This window comes from Dipodomys spectabilis, unplaced genomic scaffold (genome assembly GCF_019054845.1).
Source record: "Dipodomys spectabilis isolate Male_0828 unplaced genomic scaffold, ASM1905484v1 ptg000125l, whole genome shotgun sequence".
NCBI lineage: Eukaryota > Metazoa > Chordata > Mammalia > Rodentia > Heteromyidae > Dipodomys > Dipodomys spectabilis.
Genome location: NW_024870802.1, coordinates 8,813,333 through 8,835,444, shown reverse-complemented (window position 1 = coordinate 8,835,444; position 22,112 = coordinate 8,813,333). Strand labels below are relative to the sequence as shown.

The 22,112-nt window shown below is 38.7% G+C and overlaps 1 protein-coding gene across 1 annotated transcript in view; it reads left to right on the top strand.

The window, feature by feature from the left end:
- The window catches only part of Sorcs3 (sortilin related VPS10 domain containing receptor 3), a 581,112-nt gene that overhangs the window by 415,237 nt on the left and 143,763 nt on the right, over positions 1 to 22,112 (top strand). The window contains exons 6-7 of the mRNA XM_042689442.1: positions 2,140 to 2,204; positions 14,535 to 14,653. Coding sequence (XP_042545376.1) covers positions 2,140 to 2,204; positions 14,535 to 14,653 — 184 coding nt within the window. The remainder of the gene's footprint in view (positions 1 to 2,139; positions 2,205 to 14,534; positions 14,654 to 22,112) is intronic.

Below are 22,112 nucleotides of genomic sequence, written 5' to 3'. Positions count from 1 at the left end.
CACAAATACTGCTGCTCAAACTTGACTGCACAGGGGAAATCCCTGGGAGTTTAAAACAACTAACTGATGCTGTGGTCCAGTTCTCATAGGTATTGGCTTTATTGGTCTCACAAGGGACATGGCTACTGTATGTTTCTGAGCCTCAGTGTTTCTCATGAGCAACCAGAATGGTGAACCAGTAAAGCAGGGATGCTATGGGAAGAGAAGTATTCCTCAGTGAGATGAGGGGAGGAATCTTGCTGGAGGAATAAAGCCAAGTGGGTCTGAAGGAGAGATGGAAGATAGCTGGACCTGAATGGGCAGGGAGATGGCTGGGTAAAAAGCACATTGGAGTTGCTTCCCGAGAAGTCAAGATGGCTTTCTCCTTCTGGCCTAGTCCCTGTGTGACCTTAGATGAACATAAACTTCTTCATGCCTCAGTTTCTCTTCCAGATATAGTTGACTGATGATGCCTGTTCTTGCCACAGGATTAAATGAGGTAGATAAACAAAAAGGTAGTATAATAATTATTATTAAGAAAAACCAATCATTAGGGTAATGCCTCATTTATTTAGCTTCTCTGGGAAAAGAAGTATTGTCTGTAAGTGAGCTTCTCAGAGGACTGAACTTTTACCTTTCAAGATGTAGCCATTTTAATTAGTTAGCATAGATTTATTGTTTCAAACGGTTTCATTGCAGTATTTCTATGCAGTATATTTGATACTTTGATCAAATTCACCTTTTCTATTCCTGTCCTTTAACCATTCCCTTCTGTCTTTATTTGTTGTGATTTTAAATGCGTTTCAACATTTATTGTATTCATCACTCCCTCCAATCAACATCTCCTACCGCCTCCCCTCTTTCTGGTTCAATCACCCAATAATACTCCTGTTACATCTATGTCAAGACAAGATCATTTTATTTTAACCAACCTCAAGTCATTTTATCTTCTTTAAAGTATATCAGTTGAAAGTAGACTTTCTTTAACAAAGAAACATGATACCATTATCCCTGCTTTCTTCTTTCTGTGTCTTCAGATCCTCAGGTTAGATGTGAAACACTGAACTGTAGTGTCATAACACAGTAACATCCCAGGGCATTGAGAAGAATAGGGATTTATGATTTGGAAGACTGGGTTTTAAGTTCTTAGGTCTGTTTTTCTTGCTACCTAGTTATCAGTTGTTAAATCTTCCCAACCGTTAATTTAGTCACTGTTTCTAACACGCTGTTTCTTACCTGTTGAAGATTGGAAAACCAAAAATCCAGTTTTAACATGCTATTGAAAATAGCAGTAAATGGACCATGAATTTAAACTGGTCACAGAGAATGGCTTATGTGCTCTGTAGCTCACACATGAGTTAGGGTATCTTGGCACTTGTTGTTGACTGGATTTGACTGGCCTTAAGGCAGAATACAGCTGCCTGGCTTTCCATGTAGAAGTTGAGAAGGATGATTTTTTTAAGGAATTCTCAGCTTTCATTCTTCTACTGATTGGTCAGGGACCTTTATGATTTCTTTGCCCAATTAAAGAATTTTGTCTTGTCCAACCAGGCTTGGAATGTTTTGTGCCAAATAGTTATTTATAAGGAAGGATCCACAAATCAGGGTAGATAGATCAAATCAGGAGGGCACACACTGAAGCCAGCAGAACATGGTAGGGAATTCTGCTCCACACAAGAGGGTACAGGAGACACAAGTGTTGGAGAGTAATCAGGGTCTTAGAATATAGCTCAGTGGTAGAGCACTGCCCAACATGCCTAAGGCCCTGGGATCTGTTTCTAGTGTCCGTAGGGGGAGTTGAGAGAAGAAAGTCAAGACTGAGGAGACAGATGGGAGACCATGGGGAACATCTGTGAAGGCGCAAGATGGTAGAGAAGGGTCAGGGACAGAGGTTTAGACCAGTATCACAATGGATATTGTATACTTCTGGTTGTTTGTTTACTAGGTGACCCCACCCTGGGACTTCCGCATTGTGAGCCTTGCAGGTGGCAGGTTTTAGGTCAGATAGACTGCTAAAACTGCCAGTGGCCTTATTCTTTCAGCCACCAAGGTACAAGGACATTCCTATTTGAATGATGGATTTCTGAATAATACAGCCCCAAATGCTTCCTTCTCACTCTCCTAGTCCTTGCTGAGCCTGTCTCTCCTTTCCTTCCTCAGGTCAGTGGCTGGATTGGATAAGGAGGCGGACCTGGTGCACATGGAAGTGAGGACGGCAGATGGATGTGAGTGCTCCTGCAGGACAGGCTAAGTCCAGGATTGCTGCCCTGCCCGAGGGTCTCTCTCCTCCCCCAATTTGCATTTTAATGACTTGGGAAGATGAAAAGCCCTGAACTCCATTACTGCCATATCCATCCTTGTTGGGAGGGGGGGGAACGGGGTTGGGGGAGGGGGAGAGACTTCCAGTCTCAAGGGAGACATTACATTGAAATAAACCCTCAGGAATGAATTTCCTGGGGATGTGAGTTAGTGTAATGAATTTTGAGACTCCTATTAGTAATTTCCTTGGCAGTTTTGGTGTAATTCAAATACAGGCATCCATATCTCGTCTAGTCTTTTACATTCCCATGGTGAATTGCAGGGGCCATTTGCTTTAATAGAATAAACCCTTCGTATGGTCAAGCTTATCAGAAAATACAAAGGGAAATTATTCTCAAGCATGTTTGTTCATCTATTTGCCAGGTATTTATGTGCCAGGCATTGTTCTAGGCCTTAGAGATACAGTGGCAAGCAATTTTTTTATTGTCCCTGAATATAAAGGGCTCCATTCTAATAGTGGAATTCCAAGACTTTAAACATTATAGCTGTGTACATCTCACATAGCATTAGTCCTTCTCAGAAAGGATTGTACTTCCAGAATCAAAGAAAAAAATAAAATCAACCTAAATAAAAATCTATGCAAACATAGTTAGCATTTCCTGGGTTCAAAATAAAGTCAATGAGTACAATGGAGTTGATCTATAAGTACAGTAGAATAAGTACCTGCCTGTGAGTTGGAGTTCTAACCTCTCTGGCCTGGTGACTTCTTCTGTGATCCAAAATACTCTCTTCACCCTGCTCACCTCACAAGGTTGACTAAATAGAAGAGGGCAGTTAAAGTAACTACGAAATGTACAAATGGGAGGAGATTCTGTTTTGACCTGGCTGTGGGCATTGCTGTATCATTGAAGAATACACTAAATAAAACTGTGTGTGCTTTATCTGGGAAAAATGGATGTGAGGTCAGCCACAGTTGCAATATAGAAGCACTCATTTGGGCTGGGGATTTGTTTTTATTTGCCTCCTATTTATTTATTTATTTATTTATTTATTGTTGGTCGCAGGGCTTGAACACTGGGCCTGGGTGCTGTCTCTCAGCTCATCAGCTCAAGGCTAGTGCTTTACCACTTTGAGCCACAGAACTACTTCCAGTTTTCTGTGGTTTATTGGAGATAAGAGTTTCACAGACTTTCCTGCCCAGGCTGGCTTTGAACCGCAGTCCTCATATCTCAGCCTCCTGAGTAGCTAGGATTCCAGGTGTGAGTCACTGCCCCCCCGGCCCTTTCTTTTATTTTTAGAAATGTTAGAAAGCATACATCACTTGTTACTATATGTTCAACACTCTACTTCCTGCCCTCCTTCCCTCCCTCCTTCCCTCCTTCCCTCCTTTCCTTCTCTCTCTCCCTTCCTTCCTAATTTCTTTCACTTAATACTCAACTAATTTCTGAGACAGGCTGGTTATACTCCACATTCTTTTTTGTTTATTTTTCAACAGAATAGCAACTATAGATTTCAGAGGGTTATATCTCCTTGTTCCTGTTCACAAGGGTAGTTGAGACTGGATATCTAGTTGTCTGATCCGACTCAAATCATACAACTTAATGCTGAGAATGAAACTGGGAGTAAAGGTTGCTGTGGAAAGTAGGGTCAACATGCAGGAAAACAAGAGGAAAACAGAGAGCTGGTCTTGAACATGACCTGCAAATCAGTTTTCAGTACCAACCTGCATTGGCTTTGCTTTCATTCCAAACATGTCAAGCCACATATAGGATCTCTGGTGCTCATAGCATTTTCATAGTTGGTAGAAATGTTGTAGGATTGTCTTACTTCCCTGCCTGGTATGGGAACATCATTGCAAAGCCTCGGATGGTATGTTCTCAGCTCTCAGAGCCCAGGCTTGAGACACAGCCTTCTCTACTTCTGCATAGCAACTCTATTGATTTTTCCCAGTAATTTCTTGCATTAAGCGTAAATTTATTTTGTGAAAGTTCAAGAATTCTGGCCAAAAATTGAGATTCAAGCCTGTGGTGTAGGAATCCTTTGAAATTTTTCTAGCATGAAAAATACAAAACATAGAGAACATTCTCTGGCCTCCTGTCAAAATTCCAGAGTCAAGGAAGAAAAAAGAAAAGAAAAGAAATTAAAAATAGAAGCATGACAGGAATAAATGTCATGTCGTGTTCGACACTCTGGTTACAGTAATATTAGGCATTAGTTTCTACCTTTTTAATTCCGTTTTTCAACAGAGAGCCATCTTTCCACTTAGTGAATTAGCTCTTACCCTGCTTTATGTAGAATGTGCACATAGGTGATCTGAATGAATGGGAGCGCTTTATTTTACATACCACAAGAGAATGCATGACACCCTTCCTCGTGGTGAGTGGTGAATGCTTTCTTACCCACAGATACTCACATACTCATCACCTCCGTACTTGGATCATCACAGATGTCTGTTACATATACTTTAATTGTTCTTTTTAGGACATGGTGACTTTAATTCAAATTTGCAAAAATTCTCGCAACTAGTTAGTGATAGAAGAGGAAAAAGCTATTAGCAAAAACCACTCAAGAAGCTAAAAGTACAAGGGAACTCCTGATAAAAAAAAATCTACAACAGCTAACATCATGTTAATAATTAATAACATCATACTAATTTCTTGTTGAGAAAAAAGAAAGAGGCAGGTCTATTCACTCTCGTGGCTTCCTTCAACCCCTGATTAAAGTCTTAGCCACTGAAATAAAGCAAGAAAACTAAAAGACGATGCATAGAGATTGATAACTAGTTCTTCCATTGACATGGCTCATGGTAGCCATTTACTCACATGTGGGTAGAGAGTCTTGGAGCTGTACTGTGCAAATTTTAAGTGAGAAATATATACCAGGTTTCAAAGATTACCTAAGATAAAGGATGAAAAAATAGCTTTTTAATAATTTTTATGTCAATTATAGGCTAAAATTATTTATTTAGGGAGATGTATGGCTCAAATAAAATGAACGTACTGAGTTTCTCTTTTCTATTTGTTTTTTTAAATATTTCTCTGGTAAATTTAAGCAGTGATTTGTGGCTTACATCACTGGTCTCTCTCAGTCAGCTATTCACTGGACAATGGACCCCCTGGAATATCAGCATGGTGTCACAGTATGGCACTGACAGCCCAGTCACTATGGCTGGGTCCAATAGCCTGGAGCAAACCTAGCCTAAGTTGGTCTCCGTCCTCATTTAGATGTAGGAAATCTCTCATCTGTTCCTATTTTGGTTTACCTCTTCGGAAGTCAGACAACCAGATGAAACTAAAAACACTGAAAGATCCCCTTTGCATCCAGAGTTTAATCAAGACAAAGCCAACAGATCAAAAAAGTATAAATCTGTTTCTGCCATGAGATTCAGGCTGAAAATGTCTTTTTCTTCCTTTGTCATTTGGAAATTATCTTTCTTTGAATATCCTCTGTATATTCTCTCTTTTTCTACCTGGCACAGAGTTACTAAGATACAGATAAATGCATCCATGTACACTCTCTCTATTCCAGAGACAATTGAGTTGCAATAGTATATCCCCTTCCACATACACAGATCACTCAGAGAATTCAGTAACCGTAAGAAAAGCATCCACTTGGAGACATGAGTTGGAAAATTTAACTCTCTGGTTTAGAAAGTGTTAGACTTCGGAACCGATTCAGAAGCTTCCTGTAATTCCTTCATCTAATGCATTATGTCTCTGAAAATGCTAATGAGCATATGAAGTGTTTTAATAATTCACTTTTTCATCAATTCCCTAGAAAGATTTTATTGTAGAGTAAAACTGATAGAGGCAGTTTTTAGTTCTCTAAACAAAAGAGTAACAGTTAAGAGAACCCAAAATGTCAGGCCACTCTGTGGTCGAGTGAGTGCTTTTTCAGTGGAAATCCTCACAAATAAAGTAGAATAGTGGCACGAAGAAACACTGTGATAAACCAAAAACAAGATGGGCAAAACATTGAGACACCTACCCATCCTGAAATTTTAGAGTCAAAGCCCGTTTCGTGCATTTCACCATTCCTTCTGTTTGTCCCATCATTGGCTTACATCAGTCACAGACTTGCTAAGTTAAGGCAGAGCCTAACACTTCTTAATGGAGCATTGCAAGCAGACATGGGTAATCAAATGAGCTTGCCACACAAGGTGAAACAATTAGCTTCGCAGACTAAACTCCAGGATCCAGAAACAGATTATTGACTCCTTAAGGACCTTAGATTATTGATTAGTTCAATGATTTTTCAACCTATATAACTCAGAGCTCTAGCAGCTTTTAGAACTCAGAGACCCAATATGAAAATACATCAATGGAACGGAACAAGAGACTGCTTGCTTTCAGTTCTTTTCCTAAACTCCATATCAAGAATATAGGATACCAGATTATCTCTTTTTAAAAAAGATTTCAGATTATAAAACACGAAGTAAATAAGAGTTTTTCAAATGACAGTCATTTAGAACATGCCTGAAATCACACAGTGAGCCACAAACAGGAACTAACATAAAATCTGGGTTCTGGTCTAATCCTCAGCATGATTTTCCTCCTGTGTTTCAAATAGCATATGAGTTAAGATCATAGATTGCATTCCAAATCTCAAATATTTTTACCTAAGTTTCCATTGCTCTGTGCCTCTGTTTGCTCATCTCTAACCTGGGGATGATTTTTGGGTTGTTTCAGAAATCAAATAAGTGAATGTGTGTCACTTCTAGAGTACTAGAAAACACTTGAGCACTTGAATATGTTGTTACCATCCTCCTCCTCCTCCTCCTCCTCCTGCTCATGGTTTTTTCAATATTATATTATCATCATTGTGTTGTCATCATTATCATATCTTCTTACCATTGTCAGGTCATTATCATATTCAGAGTCAGATTATTTGTCAGGTAGAATAGAAAGAGTCTTGAATAGTGCCTTAGAAGTATTCAAGGATTATGATGATTTCTAAATGTCTATAAGTTTTCCAGATTGTCCTCTGTTCTCAAGGCAGATAATGCTGGAATTCTTCTATTTTCATAAAACTTTAAAGCCACAGGCCCAACTGAAGGACTGCAAAATGCCCTTTGGGGTCTGTTGCTTTTGTCTGTACTTAGCACCCATGATACTGCAGTGATCTTTAATGCATTTGCAGCAATGTCCTGTATTGTGATTTTTACTGTGCCTACAAATAAATGAGCCTTACATCCCAGTCCTGGAAAGTGAGGCTGTGGAAGTTGTACAACTTCAGACGTACCCGGAATATGCTTGCTTTTACTTATTTGCAATTGAGAGTTGGTGCTGTTATTTAAAATAAATAGCTCCTGGGTATTTCTCGAAGAACAGGCCTGAAGAGCTGAATTTGCTTTTTGTTCACAATTTTAATTCACTTTTTCAATTTCTGACAATGTGTATATTACCCAAAGGGATGGAAGTTGAGCGAATCATGGAATATTCTCTTTCTCTGAGGTGGCAAGAGGTGTGATGTCTAGGGAGTTTGAATATTTAATAATCTCAATGGCAAAATACAATCACAACTCACCATATAATTCCACAAAACAAAAATGTATAGGCTTTTAATGTAATTTAATTCAGTTTAACTAGTATTTACTGGAGCTTTATAAAGTCAGCCTGTGGAGAGGAAAAGATGGCTAATACTTTTCTCCTGCTGGTAAAGAGATAACACTTAGAACATTTTGGCACAGCCCAAATGGACTTTTCAGTAGAATTTATTGTTATAGATGAGAGCTTGTTTTAATGAACTGAAAAATGTAGAAGCTGCTTTCTTGAGCACTATACCAGGCCTTATAGGTCTCTTAGGAAGAAACAGAGGCCTCATCTATTGTATTGTCTTGGTTTCTCAGTTCATTGAGCATTTCCCATCAAGCCCAGTTCCCAAAGCACATTCATTTTTGAATATTTTGTCTCCGTCACTGACCTAGGAATCTTCCGAGAATAAGAATTTAAGCTTTCTCTTTCCTAGAATGGCAGGGGGTATCTGACACCTGCACATCTTTGTGCTTTGATCTTATACCAAAGAAATGAGTCTGACCATTGGAGACAGCCTTTCTCATAATATGAAACCTTTGTTCTAAGATGTGTAGTTAGTAAAATGTTACTTCTCTCCCTAAACATCCTGCTGTAGTAGAGTTATGTTGAAATTGGATCAGTTATTTCCAGAGTTGTCAAGCCAATCCTTGTGTGCAAGGTGCAGAGCCTTTGACTTTTAGATTTGTATATTATCTTAACTATTTGGAAGTCTGAGAAGGGAAAGTTTGTGGTACCAGTCCATTTCTAGCAAGAAATGTCCATGAGATTCCATCTCAATAGAAGAAGCTAGGCAAGATGGTACCTGCCTGAATTATCAACTACAATGGGAAGTTAAACATAGCAAGATTGGGGTTCATTCTGACTGGGCAGGAAGCAAGGCCTTATCTCAAAAATAACCAGAACAAAGGTAGGGCTAGAGGTATGGCTCAGTAGTAGAGCATCTGCCTAAAGATACCTAAAAAGCATGGTCCTAAATTCAAACACTTATAAAAAAATAAAATCAGGAAGATTTTTTACACTTAGAAATATGTTAATCAAGATGATTTTTTTCCCATAAGGGCATTCAAATGAGGTCTTCTACAGTCTGTTCTTTCAGCTTTGAATTTGAGGATTTTCACAGAAAGGGAGAGAAAATAGATATTCAAGAATAATGATGACACATATCAATCCATTAGCATGTAATTATGCAGAGGGTTCCTGGAATGTGGTCTGTATAATCTTGTGTGTGTGTTTTTTTGTTTACTCCCTTTATAAGGAAATCCTTTCTCTTTTAACACACTTCCCTAATGAAGAGTAAATTCAAGGACTACCTCTTTCTTGAATATATTCTCTATTTTGTCAGCTCAGGCAGACTTTTCTTGTGTAAATACCCACAGAACTTAAAGAAAATCCACAGTGATGCAAACTCAAAATGTATCTTAATTATAGGACTCTAGATAGCATCATCTTTTGATGCCTGTCATTAACCCAGAACATTAAGCTATTATTAACTGAATAAATGGAGAGATACAGAGAGTTAAATCTTTTTCTTTCTCTTCTTAGTAAACATGTATCTAACATTTGTTGAACTTTTTACAATGTATTCAACAGTATGCTAAGCATATTTTCATGTATAATCTTTTTAATCCTGGCAACTGTTCTTGGAGACACATGCTAAGTTGTCTGGACCATACTGCAGTCAACACAGAGTAAGTCTTGGATTTGAACTCAATGGTGGTAATTCAGATTGGAGATCTTCTTTGACTTTGAAGCTTGAGTCTAATGGTGTTCCCTGCTCACCCTAGAAACCCACAGTCTCAGCCACTTCTGCTAGGTGGCCACACTTGCCTGATATTCAGCCTCCTCAGCTCCATATTTTGGCACTTTGAGTTATATCAGCTAGTGGAAACCAAACTTATTATCATATCCTTGTGTTCTGAAAAAAATAAAAGAAAAATAATACATGAGTTCAGCTAAAAACTGAATTTTAAGTGGATTTCAGAAAGTCATTTGAGTGCTGCTGTCTTGTTAAACTGAGCCTTTTGGTACCATGCTGGGCAGTGGCAGAGAGATTGCTAAGAAGTAGCATGAATTTGGCCCAGTTTCTCACCCACAGGGGCAAAGTTTCATGGAGATGTTGATTTTGTTTGGGGTGGCCTTGAATACACATGACTCTTTTCTCAGTGAGAAGGTGAATAGTAAATAGCTAAACAGGCCAGTGTGTATGGATAAGCAAATATTTCCAAGTGTGCATCTTTGCTTATTGGTGTAAGCAGCTTTCTGAGACACTGGCTGACAAGAAGGTTTCAGGTTGTCATGTCAACACTTGTGGTTTCTTTACCTGTATTTGCTGTGGCTTTTTGCTTTATTTTAAGAGCAGATTAGTAAATGTGTATAGGTTCAAACATTTCCCTGGTGGGCAGGAAATTGCTCTAAAGCACACCCTGGATTTTAGGCCTTTTCCTCTCCTCCCAGTGGGAGATAGAAAGCCAGGACCAGCCACACATTGTTTTCTCTGAGAACTCAAAGACAAAGAGGAAGGGACATGTAAATGAGAATGCTGGGCATGCTGGTTTTGCCACAGAATCAAAGACTGGGGAAAAACTAAACCAAACCAAACCAAAACAGGAGAAACAAAACATTTCTGTCTCCTCCCTGGAAAGATCATTTGGGATAACAATACAGAGAAGTGTATTTGAGATAACAATACAGGAAATAAGTGGCCCTAGATCTCATTTGGAATTCAAGTCTTATTTGGCCTGACAATATTGGTCTGTACGCTATTAAAATTGTATCTTAGATATCAGAAATCATTGCATGAAGAAAAGAAACATTGACCCTTGGTTAAAAACTCAGAAAATTTGGGCGCTGGTGGCTCATGCTTTAATCCTAACTACTCAGGAGGCTGAGATCTGAGGATCATGGTTCAAAGCCAGCTGGGGCAGGAAAGTCCATGAGGCTCTTATCTCCAATTAACCACCAAAAAAACTGGAAGTGGCACTGTGGCTCAAGTGGTAGAATGCTCACCTTGAACTGAAGGGCTCAGGGACCACACCCAGGCTCAGAGCTCAAGCCCCATGACCAACCAAAAAAAAAAAAGTATATTAAGTGAAATAAGCCAGGCCTAAAGAAACATAGGTCCCATGGTTTCCTTTATTTGCAATAACTAGTGTATGTCTGGGACAAGCAGAAAAGGTCAGATAAGATGATATTAAGCGAAATGAAGCCCAAGATAGGGACACAAGTGGATTTTTTCTTCCTTGCTATTGTTTCTAACGTATTTATAAGGTACTATGTGATTGTTTTGTTGCTTTGTATGTTCCTCCCCCATAGTATATACAGTGAAAACAGGGGCTTATATTATATTATATTGGTATAATTTGGTTAGGGGAAGGGAAAAAAACACATTGTTTAAATAGGGATACAGATTGACCCATTGCAACAATGAGATGTACAAGATGCTACATCGAAAACCAAACATTACAATTTATGTGTGTGTGTGGGAGGTAGTGTTGGGGGATTGTAGCTGAGGAGGTGGGAGGGAAGGGATAGTAGGGGAAGAACAAAGGAGGAGGCAACAATGCTTGATAAGAAATGTACTCACTATCTTGCCCATGTAATTGTAACCCTTCTGTACAGTATTTTCACAATAAAAAAAAGAAAAAAAAAAGAAATGTACTCATTACCTTGCTCATGTAACTGTAATCCCCCTGTACAGAATTTTCACAATAAAAAAAACTTAATTTAAAAAAAATAAATAAATTGAAAAGACAAAAAGGAAAACCTCAGAGAAATATAAATACACTGGTCGTGATGAGCTACAGTAGAGTCTCAGATTCTGCCTTTCAGGAGCCAAACATTTGCCCTTTTGTGGTAGTGACCTGTTATGGCTCAGTGTGGACCAGCACGGAGCTCATGTGCCAGCTGCCATCCGTCATCAGCTCATCTCATTCCTTTTCTTTTCTTTTTCTTTTTTTTTGGTTGGGGGTGGGGGGCAGGGTGGTTAGTAGGAATATAGGGTTTTGGAGTCTTGATCCACGCTTCCAGCCTTCATTTCACTATTTGTTTGTTTGTTTGTTTTGTCTATCATGGGGCCAGAACTCTGGGCCTGGGCAATGTCCCTCAGCTCTTCAGCTCAAGGCTAGTGCTCTAACACATGAGCCATAGCACCACTTCCAGCTCTTTTCTGCTTATGTGTATGTGGTGCTGAGGAATCGAACCCAGGACCTCATGCATTCAAGGCCAGCACTCTTCCACTGAGCCACCTTCCCAGCCCTCATTGCTGGGTGTCTTGGGCATTTGAGTTTATTAGCCTACTTGTTAAAGGCCTCCTATTATCTAGGCAGATATTTAGGCAGATATAAGGTTTGCTTGTGGTTACGACACTGGGGCGTGGGTTTTAAAGATGACACTGGTAGTTTAACGTTGGATCTGTTTAGCTTCTAAACTTATATTCACAGAATCCTGGTTTGAAATCTGTATCAGAGGCAACATAGCTAGATAAGAAACTGTGTTCCAAGTGGTATGGGTAATAGAAAGAAGAGAAAATACTCTGGAAATGCTTCAGAGACAGGATTGTTCAGGTTTAGGACCAAAGTGAATTGTATAGAATATGGAAGAAAGAAAAGCTAAAGGGCTGAAGACCTTGAGCATGTGATAGGACTGCTAACGGAAAGAATGAAGTCAGTATTAGTCATGAATTAGTCATTGATTCATACTTACCAAAGCAAATAGACTCTACTCATATATGGGCATTCAAGAAGTAGGAATTTATGTCAAATAATTTGTTTCTCATCAAGATGTGGTTTTATTAAATTAGTATCAAGTGTGCAAATTAATCTATGTGATAGCTAGCTATATAAATATGAGTAAGCCCCTTTCTGGAGAGCAGATTCTCTTTGAATACAAAGTCTCTGTTTCATTCAGTGTTGTACTCCTAATCCCCAAGGATATCTGATACAAAGTATGTATGCAAGAATGATGAACTCATTGAACTAATCATTAACTGAGGATAAGCAGGAATACTTTAATCTATTTTTACTTTAAGCTTAACCATTACAAAATTTTGCTTATTTAAGCCATTACCCTTTATCTCTATTGCTTATACCTCTTCCATTCAGTCTAATACCTATGTATGCAGATACACTTATGCAAGGAGCAACTACATTAGACAGATGTATACAATGATATATGTATTTTTATTTCTGGTCCTGAGGCTTGAATTCAGGGCCTGGGTGCTGTCCCTGAGTTTCTTTTTTGCTCAAGGCTAGTGCTCTACCACTTGAGCCACAGCCCACTTGCAGTCTTTTCTGAGTGGTTTACTAGAGATAAGAAGAGTCTCATGGACTTTCCTGCCAGGGCTGGCTTTGAAGTGCAGTCCTCAGATCTCTCAGTCTTCTGAGTAGCTAGGATTACAGATGTGAGCCACCAGCACCAGCTGCTTATGGTATTTAATGATAAAGATTTGCTTACTTTTTTTTTTGTCTGATCCTTAGGCTTGAGCTTTGGGCCTGGTCTCTGTCCCTCAACATTTTGCTTGAAGCTAGAGCTCTAGCTCTTGAGTCACAGCGCCACTTCTGGCTCTTTCTGAGTAGTTCATTGGAGATAAGAGTCTCACAGACTTTCCTGCCCAGGCTGACTTCAAACCACAATCCTCTTATCTCAGCCCACTGAGTAGCTAGGATTACAGGCATGAGCCAACAAAGCCTAGAAGATTTGCCTACTTTTAGTCTTAAATAAATCTTTACTTTTCATTTTGATCACCTGCTTTATCATGCCATGAAATTAACCATTTTTTAAAACAATTTGTAAAGCAATTTCTTTATAAATTTCCTGTAGGTTTTTCAGAACTAACAAATAACCAAATGGACTGAATTTTCCTGGTTGATCCTGAAGTCACAGAATGCTTTTCAAGTCAAGTACTTCTCTCTTGTTCAGCTGTCTTAGCTGCCACATATTTTATGGACTTCTTAACGGGGTGGAAGGTGGCCAGTGGTTGATATTTTCAGAACATTTTGCAAGTTTTATAAGTTTTATATAAGTAATAAGTAGAAACACATAATTCTATTTCTGTGTACTTCCTTAAGCCCATTCCTTTCCTCCAAAATAATCATAGCTAATTTTTATATACAACTTTTGAAATGTTTATCCATTCAGTTGTGGCACAAACCTACATATCTACACAGACAAGGGCTTATTAAGACATAAATTAGATCATAGCATAAGTAATTCTGCGTAATTTCTCAAAGGTAACAGAGCAGTGCCTCTTGGAGAAATCATGTCAATGTGTGTATCTACCTAATCTTTTAATTACAGCATGACATTCTGTCCTATGTATCTCAGCTTATTTAGATATTGTTTAATTCATGGACATTTAGCCTGTTTTCAATTTTTCATTGCTTTGAATAATGCCATAATGAACATCCTTGCCTTTCCTCCTTGTGAAAATATGAGTCTTTCTGTAGAAAGCATCCCTTGAATTAGAATTGCTGGTGTATAAAATATGCACATGTAAAATTCCGATAGCTACTTCAAATTTGCTCTTCCTTAAAGCTAAACCAATTTACTCCATTGCCAATAGGATATGAGATTAACTCTTTCTCCATTCCTGTGTTTATAGTAGTAGCTATTGCCATCTTATTTGGTAATAATTTCAAGTTGTGTGGATAAGAAAGTGAAATACCATTGTTATTTTAATTCCTATCACGGATCCTTCATAAACTAGACCTGTATGTGCCGCTGAGAGCTTGACTTACCATGTTCTCTCGTGCCCTCTCTTTTCAGATGCTCACTACCTCACCTGCAGGATCCAGGAATGTGCAGAGACAACTCGGAGTGGCCCCTTTGCCCGCTCCATTGATATCAGCTCCCTGGTTGTCCAGGACGAGTATATCTTCATTCAAGTGAGTGCAGACTGTGCTGTTCATAGTAGAGATCAGATGTGCTAAGCGAAGTCAGCTGCTTGCTATGAAAATAAAGATGGTTTTCTTGAGGTTGTTGAACTATAGAGTCGGGCTTTGTCTCTCCTTCACTCTGGGGGTCCAGTGTCTGATGATACCACAGACTTCTGCCATGAGATGAAGTCTTATGGCTCAGTGTCTTGCCCAGGGAATTCTGGTAGTCCACTGAATCCTTGAGTTGGATTACCATTTCATGGTAATGGAGTTGTCTTGACATGATTAGGTTCTGGGCTGAGGTTTGAGGTTATTTAAAGTCAGATGTCTAATGGGCTTTGACATTAAGTAATTTATCAATGTCATGTTCTATTTCTGTCTAAAGTGACTTATCTAACTTGTGAAGAAGTCCCCAATAAATTAGGCATTGCTAAGATTTTCTTTCTGAAAACTGCTTAGAACTCAGTAAATCTTTCCCTCTTTTTTCAGCTCTGACTACACCCTCAAATTCAAGACCCAAACCCCTCTACTCACAAAACTCTGACCCTTAGAGGAAATTAGATGAAACTTACATTTTGAGGCAAGGAAAGGAACTATTCTTTTAGGCTTTGAGTTGTTTGGTTTCAATATCCTGGAAGGAGGTCCAAATAGAACAAAGATGAAGAGATATAAACCTGTATACTCATATACTATATTGACTGTCGTGTGTGTGTGTGTGTGTGTGTGTGTGTGTGTGTGTGTGTGTGTGTGTTTGTGTGTGTGTGTGTGTGTGTATGTGTCGTAAATGAAAATTGGCATTTGACAACATCTTTGACTTTCTGTCATTTTCATTTTCATTATTCTGTCCTTAGTTGTTCTACAGACTTTTCCCATATAAAATTTGACTTGGACACCTCTTTGAGTTTTCTCAGATTTAAATATCTGAACATATGAACATTCTCTGCCTGATCTCTGGCTTTTAAGTTAATATCCAACTCATTCCTCCAAGGCATCCTAGGAACTTCCTAACTCCATCTCTCCATCTCTTCCTAACAAAGTACTCTCCATCTACCCTTACAGCTCTATGGCCGACATAGAGATACAATGTAAAAATTTTTACACTGAGAGTAGAAAAAATACTTTATACCTTTATTTGGCCCCTTACTCTTGGCCCTCCCAAAGTATCTTTGTGACTCCGATGTGTTCATGAATTCTTGTTATGTTGATAGTTTTTCAGTATTACAGTTACTCCTTTCTAAAACTTGTGTGAAATTTTGTGGCCTAGGAAAATATTAGATAGGTACTTAGACTCCTAGAAACCAGCTTCAAAAACAGAAATAGGTAGTATCTTTGGCTTAAGATATCTTGTTTTGCAGCTTGAATCAATGCCAGAAGCTCAGGATTTGTTTAAAATAAGGCTTGGCAGGTATATTGAACACATACCTGACAAAATACACAGTGCTAGTCAGTACTCTTGGCATTTGCCATAAATTTCCCATTTTTGTGTTTGATCTGCTGCACTTGAGACCCAGGACTTACTTCTTGAGCATTCCCATAGTTCTGAGTACCATATCCATTTTCTCAGGACTATAAATCAGTGAGTGAGTCATGACTTCCATCATACACTTCATATGTGTATCTCAGCATCCCAGTGTGGATGATCCACAGGAAAAAGAAAGAAAACCAATATGTCCCTTTAATGCTGGAAACAAACTGATGTCACCATTACCTTCTATGAAGTTAGTTGGGTCAATGCTGCCAAATTGAATAATCCAGAGCCCTAGCTAATATTTTTCTTAGTTATTTCTTGGGTGTTTCCTTACATTCTGTTTCAATTATTATTACCCTCACAGAAGTTATTTTCTCTGCCTTTCTATTAAAGATTAAAAAAAAACAAAAAACTTGAAGCACAGGAATGATTTATGCATTTACCAATCCTGTTGCCCTTTCCTTTCTTTAATGCTAATACTGTATGTAATGAGGATCATGGCAGAATGGTTTCTGGGAAATACATTTAAAATATAGAATATTCTGATTTTTTTCTATGTGTTGCACAGTTTTCTGTAACTCTGCGGGCAAATATCCAGAGTGTTTCTCCAGCATTTTGTATTAGCATCAACTAGATGTCCCATGGAGACTTCATTTTGACATATTCATGTATGCATACAATGTACTATAAACAGACTTAAATCTCCCCGTTATTCTCCCTCATGCCTCTACCTACATCCCAAACAAGACTTCTTTTTATGTTATGCTAGAAGCAAATGGAAGTGGTTTTTGACCTGGCATCATATTTATTTTGTTTGAAAGATGTGAGGTTCCATCATTCAGTATGTTGCCTTGTACATGTGAGGTCCTGGTGCTAGGTGCTAGGGTTTAGATTGTAGACAAAACAAACTGGAATACATTCTTGAGGAATACAAAAGAAGATATACAAATGATGCATACATCCACACGTAAATACATGTAATAAGAACATGTCACTCAGAGCCAATGTTAATGTTTCTTGTGAACTTACATTTTACCTATTTTGGGGACCTGAATTCTTCAGGTGACAAGCTACTCATACACAGGAGACATAGAGTAGCCATAGATCAGGTCTCCGTTTCCATTTATCAAAAGTCCTCCTTGGTTCTCAGTGAGGTTCCATGACTCAAGATGTTTTTCTCCTAAAGCCCAGCCTCTTGGAGCACGGTATATGTGCTTTCTTCCCACGTGTGTTGTATTCCCACATGGTGAAATTTTCAGCAAGTATAGAATCTGCATTTTTCTTCTAGTTTTGCTTATTTCTCTAGATGTTTGATGAGAAGAAAAGGAGAAGCACTAGCATTGCTTGGCTACTTAAAACCCTTCAGAAATCCTTAATTGTATATTTTCCGAAGGCTGCAGTAGCTTTCTAACTGATCTCCTTGGCCCTAGATCAGCATACCAACTTCTAGTCCATTTACATCCCTTTCACAAACTCATTTATTTAAAATAAAATTCAGCGTTCCTATTGTTGGTGGCTCTTCATCACCAACAGGATAAAATCTGACGCCTTAGGGTTGCCTACAGAAGTCTCCACAGCTGCAACCAAAGGAGCCCCATCAGTCTCTTGGGAATTCCTTACGTACTATTGCTCTTCCTACACTTCCCTTATTTTAGTACACCTGTCCATAAACATAGACCTTTTTAGTCTCTATGAATATACTATGACATTTCTTATCTTATATAAGTTTCTCGTATTTTCTTTTTGTTTGGAGTGCCCCTTTACCAGATATACTGACATGCTCAATTGAGATCAGAGCAGGCTCCAGTGCTGACTGTTTATGCATTTGTATTATATCTCCCCAGCTATGTCTGTAAACTCCAAGAACAGGGCTATGTCTTATTCATCATTGTTTCCCCCGCACTTAGCATAATGACTGGTACTCAATAAGTGTTTGTCGAACTGAACTGAATGGAGAAGATAAGGTACCATCCTTATTTTCGGAGAGTGTAGCTAGTTATCTCTTTCAAGCAAGGAAATCTTGTGTCTGCAGCTAACAATATAAGACAACTTAGGGTAATTGGCAATTGCTCACTGCATAAGCAATGCCCATGTGTAGAGTGTCTCTGAGTTTTTATAAGACTGCTGTCCAGGAATTACCCAGTGTGTTATTCAGTGCCTTTTTTATATTAATTCATTTAAATATATTAAAATACATTCATCCCTGTGGGGAACACCAACAACTAAACAATTATAATGCAGTGTGATGAGAGCTGTATTAGTGGGAAGCATGCGTTGTTCGTGGTGGGAAGGAGAGCTCTTCACCCTGCCTGCAAGGAGGGTTGGTGCTGGCCTAGTGCATAGGAGGCTGGAGAGCATGTGAGGTATGCAGAGATGAAGAGCACTGTGTTCCTGTGGGACAGGGGTGCCCTTGAGCCATTTGAGGGAGGAGAAAGGACACAATGACCAGGACCTCTCTACCTGAAACAATTTGTAGTTGTGGCAAGGAGTACGGTGTCGGGAAAATACACCAGACATTTTTTTTCCTGGAGAGGTTAACTTCTCTATTTCCTTTCATTGAATCCCAATAATACTTACGTTTCTCTATACAACTACTTTGAGTTTCTCTCTCGATAGTATAAAACTAATATTTGTGTCGATTTTAGCATCTGTCTTACCTAATTTTCAAAGTACTCTGATGCTTCTCATCTCTTTTTCTCTAATATTGGTTACTTTAGCCATTTGGATTTTTGTTTATGTGTTTGACTGAGACCAAGTCTTGGTATGGAGCTCAAGCTAGCCTCAAATTCATGACTCGCTTGCCTGAGTGCCTCAGTGCTACAGGTACAGGTATGCAGAATCATGGCCTACCATTGTCATAATCTGATCGTGTGTTTGCTTTCTCTTACTATTCTTGCTGTTACTGCTTATTTTGTGTATGTTCATTTTTAAAGCATTGAAAACCATCTCAAATAATTGACTGAAATATGGATTTTTATTCTTTTAAGGGAGTATGAATTTAGAAAATTGGAATGTGAATCAGAACAGTCTTTATTGAAAAGGTATGATTCATACTTTGGTGATTAATATGCATCTATGAAGCAAGGACAGAGCAGGATCCTTCATTCTGCCTGCCTCCTTCATTTCAGCTGCCTCTGAAAGCTTTCTCAAAGCAGAAAACCCACAAACCAACAGCAAATTCTCTTTCAGTTTAAACCTACAGATTATATCTTATAGAACATCAGTGTAGGCAGCAGTCAGTTCACCTTGACTACCATCTAACAAACAATAATCTTTGGAAGAAATAGTTGTGAAGTCACATTCTTGTAATCTTAGCTCTCAGGAGGCAGAGGTAGGAAGATCAGAGTTCAAGGCCAGTATAGGCTATATAGTGATTTGGCAACATAGCCAGATACTATCTCAAAAGAAGTAAAAAGGTAGGAAAATCATTTTCTAAAGGAAGTCTGAATAGAAAGAATGAGATGCTATCAAAAAGTAAGTAAGTAAGAAAGAAAGAAAGCGAAAGAAAGAGAGAGAGGGAGGGAGGGAAAGAGGGAGGGAGGGGAGGGACTAATACAGTTGTGAATCAAATAGTAAAGCATTTGTCTAACAAGCAATCTTGAGTTCCATCTCCTCTGTCAAGAGCAAACATAAAAGTAGAATAGAAGAATCTTCTGAAGAAGCTACGTTGAATAGTGGTGAGAATTGAGTCTAGCATCTCTGGGGAGTTTCACCAACCTGGACTCTCAATTTTATATTCCACTGAAGGGTGTTTTCTCTCCCTCTCCATTTCTTTTATCCCTTCCATTTGACCAACCAAATTTGAGCAACCAAAAATTTGAGCGATTAAATAAATCACTTTAGTGGTACATGACATTTAAGAACTTTTTCCTACATTTTCTCACTTTCTGAAATATTGATCTCTTATGTTTGATTTTAGTGCTAACAGAGACAGATGTGAACTCTGATAGCCATACTGCCCCTCATCTTTCCCACCTCTGCATGCCAAGTGTTTTTTCTGTCAATTTCACATAGAGTCTCAAGAAAATTTGTCTCAGGTGCAACCAACAAATGGAGGAGCCACTCTTGGAGATTACATACATGTGCGTGCGCGTACACACACACACACACACACACACACACACACACACACACACACACACACACACACACACACACACAATCTCCAGACAAAATGAAATCAGTTTGTGAGAGACATCTTCCTTCCCATGTTTATTGCAGCATCATTCAAAATAGCCAAGAAATTGGAACAAATAAAGTGTCTATTATCTGAAAAATGAGTACAGAAAATGTGGCACATAGACACAACAGAATACCATTCAGCCATAGAAAGAATAGAATCCATCATTTGCAATAACGTGGAAGAAACTGGAGATCATTATGTTAAGCGAAATCAGTCAGAAAGACACAGAGACAGGAAGACAAGTACCATGTGTTCTCACCTGTATGTGGAATCTACAAAAGTGGATTTCATGAAAGCAGAGAGAGAGTCAAGGAGTGGTTACAATGAGCTGCAGAGGGAACAATAGGGAGAGATTGATCCCTAGGAACCAAAATTTTGAGGAGCTATTGCACTTTAGGTGACTGTAGATGACAATAGTGTACTGCCTACTTCAGTCGCTAGAAGAAAAATCTTTTAAATACTTTCATCATAAAAAATGATTTATGTTTTAGAAGATAGATGTCCTAATTTCAGTGTTAGACAATACATCCATGTAACAAAACATCACACGACACTCCATAAATCTGTACAACTTTTATGGTTTTAAATAATTAAACTATTAAAAATGGAATGTCTGGAAGGATTGGTCTGCAGAATTCCTAGCACTTCTTTAAGCAGTGCAATTCTAACTTTGTTTGTTCAGTGTATATTGGATTCCTTAACACTCTTTCATTTGACAAAAACATTCCACTGTTGATAAATGTTTAGAAACCATTCACTTTTTGTAGCATTATTGGCTCCCTGGGTCAAAGGTCAAAGTTTTTTCCTATGTAGATAAGGAATGTCCCACTGGGAATGCAGGTGAGTTCCAGGCCCATAACTTTTCTCGGTCTGCATACGAGTAAGAGCTGAGGCTATATGTTTATTGAGCAATTATTTACCTGAGCAAGCATGAATCAATACATGCAAATGTATGTGCATTTGAGTGCAGAGTTTAAATAATCAAAAACTCAAGTTGCTTCTAAATAATGATATGCCTTCATTAAATTATTTAACAATGCTCTTCCCAAGGGTATTAATTTTGCATGAAAATTGTACCATCTCTCATTTGCTTCTCTGAAGGAAAGCTGCCTCCACAGCTGATCTAATTCCTCTTTCTTGGTTATCCTCTAGCCTGTATGAGGTATGCAAACTACCTACACAGCTTCTGCAATTTAAAGGTATTCCCAAAGGTTCTACCTCACCTTACATTTTCCTACATCTGGAGAACTAAGGTGACCACCTGGATGGCTTTACTTCAGGGACTTTATGAATGATCACTTGATCTCCTGCCATTGAGTATGCTGTTAGTACCTTTTCTGTGTAGGGTTATATAGTGAAATCAAAAGAGGCTAGTTCTTCCCAAAATTGTCTGGCTTTACTGGGGAAGAGCCTGCTGGGAGGGCCTCCATTCCCCATGGAGAAGAAAGAAACAGTAAGCTTTCATCTGTAGGGTTAGGTAAAGACAAGTTGCTTTCTATGTTCTAAGCCAAGGTGTTTGAAAATTTGGTCATTTTCCCTTATAATGCAGCCTTGGGAGTGGTGGTCTCAGAGAAGAGACTATTGAACAATAATTGAGGCAAAATTCCTTCTGTGATATGATTTGTACCCAAGGGGTTATGATACAGAAACAGGAACAGGGTCTGTCGCAGGCATTAGCTGACATGGTTATGCTACAAGAGATGGCATAAGGCTTTTCTGTAGCTTCTCACCATGGCACATGAGGTAGCTTTTCCATGCCAAAAGGACTAGATGAACAAATTGTCATTTTGTATTGAATTTATTTTGAAGGTATGCTA